Here is a 6,751-nt window from a genome sequence, read left to right on the forward strand (position 1 = left end):
TTGTACTCAGGACTTATTTAGGTGTTTTATAAAAAAAAATTTATCTGAACTTTCGTCATTTTTTACAGATTATCTTATTTAAAGGGATAGTTCACCCAAAAATGTTGTCATCGTTTACTCACCCTCAAGTTGTTCCAACACTGTATGAGTTTCTTTCTTCTGCTGAACACAATGGAAGATATTGGAAAGAATGTTTGTAACCAATCAGATCTCGCCCCACATTGACCATAGTAGGAAAAAAAAATACTATGGCAGTCAATGGGGGCGAGATCTGATTGGTTACAAAAATAAATACAGGTTTGGAAGTTTGGAAGCACTTGAGGGCGAGTAAATGATGTACATTTACTGTCATTAAGAAATGGCAATATCCAATATCATATTCATGTAACATCGTGTTCAACTTTACACGGTAGATACTTTAATGATGGTCAATGATGGATGTGTAAAATCACCACAAACATGATTTTATTGTTAGTCTCTTGGATAAAACATTAGTGTTTAGCACCAAATAAATCAGCTTGTTGGATATCTTTATCGTGTGAATTATACTTAGGTTACTTTTTTTGTTGCATGCACAAACTGACTTTTTAGATTAATTGTAAAAGGTATTTTTGTCATGCAAATCATGTATGGTTGCAACACCACCAATTCCACATTTATATGCCTTTTTTTAAAGGAGGTTTAAAAGAAAGACAGTAAGTCAGATCAGTTGTGAAGAAAATGTTGAAAGCCAGCGGTGAGGATTCTGAGAAAAGTTTGTGTTGTCTCTATGGAGCCATTTGGTAACGCAAAGGAATTGTGGGTAAAATGTGCCCTATGTGGTCTATGGGTCCCCCACTCAACATTTATTTGTCACCATTGTGGCTCTGGTTAATCTAGTTGTGGTTAATCTAGTGTGATATAATTGGTGAATATTATTGATTATTTTTCTGGTGATGTTGTGGAGAGAGAAAAAAAGAGAGATATAAACTCACTGAGTGATATCAAGACAATTTGAACCAATCATAATAATAATAGCCTAGTAGTTGTAGTAATAATAATAATGGTGGCAGTAGTCGCAGCAGAAACAATAATAACATCTAAATTTATGGGATTTTAGACGTGTCAATAAAATCTATTGTTGAAACATTGCTTGTTTAAATTTGATTGTGGACAGTTTTTTTTATAGGCCTAAATATGATCTCCAAATGAAAATATATAGTGAAACAGAGTCGACATTTGAAGCGCTCTATTTGAAATCAGTCAAATCATGGTCTGCTTTAATAAATCTCCTGATATCAACAGGCTCAAGATTATTGAGATTTCTAAATGTGAGTGTCATTGGTCTCATTCTAATGGACAACACACAGATTTAATATACAACACTGAGGACAGTTGAAGCAATGAACTGTGTGTGCAGTGATTATTTCTGTCACATGGGGGCGCTCAAGTTTTATTTCCTAATTCTGGAGGACCAGAGCAGGTAATATATACCCTATGTTTTTTAAGTGATTAACATGTACGCAAAAACAACTGGCATCTTCTTTTATACATGTCCCTACATGTTTGGTTGGGAGTAAGTTATCAACCTTTAAAAAAACATGTTTGTTTTTTTTATGTTGAAAAGACATCCTGTTCAAATGAAGGTCTAATGATCTGGGGCCGTATTCACAAAGCATTTTATCTTACCACTAGGAGTACTCCTAAATCGCACTAAAAGATTTTAGCTAGGAGTGTTCTCTTAAAAGTTATTCACAACGCCTTTCAGACCTACTCTTAGTAAGGAAAAATGACAACTCCTAAACTAAGAGTGAGTCTTCGTTGCTATGGATGACGTCAATTCTCATGCACGAGCTTCCTCGCAATGATCACAGTGATTGGTTGTTAGATGACAGGGATCATCATGCGAACCATAACACAGACGCACCAAATCATGGAATTACGACATCTAAATATGTCTGTGTCCTACAGAAATTAATAATAATGTCATCGAAATGCATATATAATGACATGTTTGTGCAGGCCCCAGTGAAGTGCGATTCTAGAGAGAGAGAGAGAGAGAGAGAGAGAGAGAGAGAGAGAGAGAGAGAGAGAGAGAGAGAGTTGTAAGTTTAAGTTGTAAATTAAATTAAATCTAGGTAGCCTAATACCGTAATGAAAACCGCCACTTGCCTAATAATGAAAAACGACACTTGCATTAACACTTGCTTGGTTAATTGACATCCTATTAGCCTAAATAGACTACTTAAAGCAAGGAAATGTTGCTCCTATTGAAGTAATGTAATAGTTGAATGACGGTGGATTATGAACTCGCCAAAACGGAAAAGAAAGCCCAACTGGACGCAGGATCAGTCACTGCTGCTGGCCCAGTTGGTGCTGGGGAAAAATAAAAATAAAACAAAAGGGAAATTCGGCACTGGGATACAACATCGAGAATTGTGAAGTTTGCATCGAACACAATCTGGGTATTGATGGAGTGAGTTTTCTTTCTATTCACAAACATGTCCTCATCCTGACGTGGTGCAATTATTTTAATATGTGTCGATCCGTCTATAGCACCGACCACTCCGGGCACACCGGCAATATCCATAAAGCTGGCTTTGTTTCTTTGGAGTTGGCGAATGTCAGGAAAACTTATGAACTGTCGAATAATATGGGGTCTACAGAGTGCATTGATGGTTTGGTGGATGGATCTGCTTACCGATGGCTGGGATATCGCTAGATCGTCGGCATTACACAATTGCATTTTCCCCGTTGCCAGGTAGCGAAGTGTTATCAAACATTTCAATTCGGCACTGATTGGGTTGCTGGGATTAGTTGGCGCTGTTATTGCATCCCTAAGATCCACAAGATCCAGTATTCCCTCACGGTTAAGGCGGTGTCTTTGTAATAACTCCGTGTCATTGAGTGTCTCCAACACACTGTGTCGCGCGGCGATTTTAAGACCCGTTGTGAATAGGTCTTAGTGAGTTAGGAGTCCTCTCGACTTCTTTTAAGCTGTCCCAGACTTAGGTGCTACTTTTAGGGCTAAAATGCTTCGTGAATTACTCTTAGTGAAAAAAATTAGGAGTCCTAAAGTTAGGAGTGACACGCCCATTATTTTTAGGAGTTGCTCCTAAATTCGCCAGTTAGGAGCTACTTTTAGCCTTAAAATTATTTGTGAATACGGCCCCTGATCAACTCGACAACATGTTACGGTTTATTTCAAAGCTTTATTTCATAACACAAAAATCCAGTGCATAACAAGTTTGATTTAAATTAAAATTAAAATACTTTAAAATAAATATTAAATATTATTAAAAGCTATGGATCTCGACAAACATTCATACTTTAAAATATTTGAAGTATTCAATGTGAATTACCATTACCCATAACCAAAATAAAATCCTCACATAGTGCAAACAACTAAAACCAGAAGCCCAAGATCTGCAAGAGTCTAACAGATGCCTGTACACATCGAGTCTAATAGGTTTATGAACAATCAATAAATCCAGATTATAAACTGTACTCGGTACATACTCTCTGAAGATATTTACAGAATCAAATTTGATTCTTAATCCTGGATAAGTTGTTTCTTCTCCAGCGTGAAGTTTGTGAGTCGGCCTTGTGACATCTGGCTCATTTCCACCTGCTCGAAATCCTCATAAGCCGTGCTAATGAACCATCCGGGATATTTAACGGATTCAAAAGTGTTATTCGCCACACCGGTCTCTTTCCTGAAGAACAGGAGGTTGTCATACTGGTCACCAGCTTTAATGGTTTTTAGGGTTTCACTGATCTCCTGAAATAAAAATCAGGCGATTAAATATTTTAAAATCTTAGTTTATAATGTGGATACATTTTTTATATATATATATATATATATATATGGTTGCAAAACTTGGTGTGGGGAACAAACCTGCAAGACCAGGTGAGGGGAAGAATCGTCCGGCTGGGTACAAGCAAGGTAGAGATTAGTCTGGGAAATGCCCAGGCACACAGGCTGGGATGCATTCGGGGAGGCACTCGTTGACACATACAGCGACAGACTGAAATCAACTGGAAATAAAGAAATGTGTCGGTTTAGAGAGAGTCGTGAAAAGCAAAAAAAAGTCGGGTTTAAATGTGAAAGCTCAGAAAGGGTGCTTCATATATAGAACCTTTTAGAGCTTCCCATCATTTTATGGATTTAGATTTCACTCATGTTTTAATCCATCTTTCATTTTAATTAGATTTTTATGAATTTAGCAGTTCGTAAACACTTCATCGATAGGAAAAATTACGTTACACATGAAAGTATGCATTCATTAGGGACTCATATAAAACCTTTTTGGCATAAGGAACCCTAGAGTTCTATTTAGAACCACATTGAACCTTTTTTGTAAGAGCGATGAGATTTACCTTTGAATCGTGTGTTCCCGTCATGCAGCGTGACGGCCAGCAGACGAGGAGATCCGCTGCTCTGCACCACAGTCTTCTTGAACTGGTCACAAACGTTGCACTGCACCGTCTGGTCGATCTTGGTGTAAGATGGTGTAGTCACCGCAACCCGTTCCATGTGACGCTCTGTGGAAGTAAAAGGACATGAACGTCAACAACCAAAAAAAAAAGCTAATGTATGGTCAATTATTTTGGGTCAAGTCACATATATTTATTAATATAGTGATTTATACGATACGGATAGTTTCAAAGCAGGAAAATAACAGAATAAGTGACTATTGTTCACATGCACCTTCATAATGTGATTATAATGAGACTTAGGAAATATTGTGATTGAGCTTTACCTCGTGGAAACACAATACTTTGATCAAATTGATAAACTCATAACATAATAGGGTTGTTTACATGCCTGATGTCAGTGAATATGATGAATGTATATGCAGCAGAATATTATGCAGTGTTTTGTTGGTCGAAAACATTGAAATTACGACATTTAGGCGCATCACATAAACATCTTACTCTGGTTATTGGAAATAATCACATTTTCAGTGCACATGAACATAGTCATTGATACAAACTACAGCAAATATTAAAACAAATTCAAATTTTGTAAAGTAGCGTGAAAAAACTGAAAGCTCAGTTTAGTTTGGGCTCATTACTATCCTTTAGTATGGTATTGCAAATTCATAATATTATAGTGGTTTCACTGGACAAACCAGGTCATATGGTAACTAGAACACAGTAACAGGTTTGTTGTGGCCCACCACCTCTAACCATCTTGACCAATGTGGTTTACCAGTTCCACCAGTTAGTCAATGCACATCAAACCACCAGAAGCTAGTTTTAGCTGCATAAACGTTTGGTAGTAGTACCTTCAATCACACTGTCCATGATGATGTTGAGCACCTCTTCTTCACCAAACTCTGAAGACTTTGTTTTGATGTGCTTCATCCTCTCCAGAGCAATGATGATGTTCACCACATGCTTCATGCTGGAAGAATGCCTCCACTCCAATTTGATGCCTTCATCCATGTTGCATCGGCAGCTCTGGAGAGAAATTATTTTTTAAAGCGATGTTTTAGATGACTTCCTATGAATTAGACCACATTTATAAGCATATTTAAAAGCAACCCACCATGGATGGTTTATCTGGGCAGTCCATCTCGTCGGAATCGGCACTGTCAGAGTAAATCGCGCTGTCTGTCTCAGATGCACTGTTCAGGACACAAATCAAATATACAATCAGACGAGTTTTAGGCAAACTATTTCAAATAAAACTAAAGCAAATTCAAGAATTAAACGACGCATCATTCCATAATGCAATAGGCTAATCCAGATAATATGAAAACGTTTGATCTGGTAATACTTACTCATCATAAGCCAAAGTTTTGACATATCCATCGCATGCCATCGTTCTAAAATAAAGCAGAAAACGGGTTAAACATTGAGAAAATAATAATCTTTCTCTATTAAAAAAACGGAATGTTAAAGATGCCAAGATGCAATTGCACGCCACATACCTGTCGTTTAGTTCAGGTCCCTCTTTAGAATTAGTGAGTTGGTTCTTTCTCTTGTGAGATTCTTTGGTTTAATGCTTTAATGACAGTGGAAGTGTGGCTTTTATACTCATTCCTCCTCCTCCTAAAAACGGGAATTTCCCTATGAATGAGGAAGTTAAGTTAAGTTTTTCGACATTTCGGACATATCAGAGCAGGTACGCCACGTTTTCTAGCAGTAAATCCCGTAAAGACGTAAAGGAACTCGCGTAAACTTACTTTTCTTTGTTAGAAAATTATTAAACATAATTATTTTCTCCAAAGAAAAATAATGTCAGGACGCTAGCGCTAGGTTGTGCTCAAGCTCACGTGCGGAACTCCCAATGACGCAATGCTGTCCGGATCTAATCATTTATTTCAAAATCTTTCTTTAAAGAAATAATAATACAATATAATGCCAAACTACTTAATCTATCAAACTGACTTTTAATTAGGTGAAAACATGATCATAAAAGAAGGGTTGATTTTAAGTTATTCTGTTTAAATAGCTTTATATAAATATATAAATGTAAGAATACACATACATACATACATACATACATATAAAGCTATTTATATATATATATATATATATATATATATATATATATATATATATATATATATATATATATATACACATACATTTATATATTTATATAAAGCTATTTAAACAAAGTAACTTAAAATCAACCCTTCTTTTATGATCATGTTTTCACCTAATTAAAAGTCAGTTTGATAGATTAAGTAGTTTGGCATTATATTGTATTATTATTTCTTTAAAGTAAGCAGAGATTAGCATTTGTTTTAATAGTAAA

General features: G+C 36.1%; 1 protein-coding gene across 1 annotated transcript; it reads right to left on the minus strand.

The window, feature by feature from the left end:
• Positions 1-3,172: 3,172 nt before the first annotated feature.
• On the minus strand, positions 3,173-6,046 carry il1b (interleukin 1, beta). The gene is made up of 7 exons (XM_079600455.1): positions 5,919-6,046; positions 5,769-5,813; positions 5,534-5,612; positions 5,271-5,445; positions 4,360-4,524; positions 3,878-4,017; positions 3,173-3,760 (listed from the first exon to the last, which is right to left on the minus strand). The coding sequence occupies exons 2-7, from the start codon at positions 5,807-5,809 to the stop codon at positions 3,533-3,535; spliced, it is 828 nt and encodes a 275-aa protein (XP_079456581.1). The 5' UTR covers positions 5,810-5,813; positions 5,919-6,046; the 3' UTR covers positions 3,173-3,532.
• Positions 6,047-6,751: the final 705 nt, after the last annotated feature.

Source organism: Phoxinus phoxinus, assembly GCF_949152265.1.
Source record: "Phoxinus phoxinus genome assembly, chromosome: 23".
Taxonomy (NCBI): Eukaryota; Metazoa; Chordata; class Actinopteri; order Cypriniformes; family Leuciscidae; genus Phoxinus; species Phoxinus phoxinus.

Bases quoted from the DNA above. Each gene is read 5' to 3' on its own strand.
- il1b (XM_079600455.1), bottom strand. From the start codon at position 5,809: ATGGCATGCGATGGATATGTCAAAACTTTGGCTTATGATGA. The intron at 5,446-5,533 runs GTGGGTTGCTTT...ATTTCTCTCCAG, and splicing joins GCCCAGATAAACCATCCATG to AGCTGCCGATGCAACATGGA. The intron at 4,018-4,359 runs GTAAATCTCATC...CTTTATTTCCAG, and splicing joins CGGGAACACACGATTCAAAG to TTGATTTCAGTCTGTCGCTG.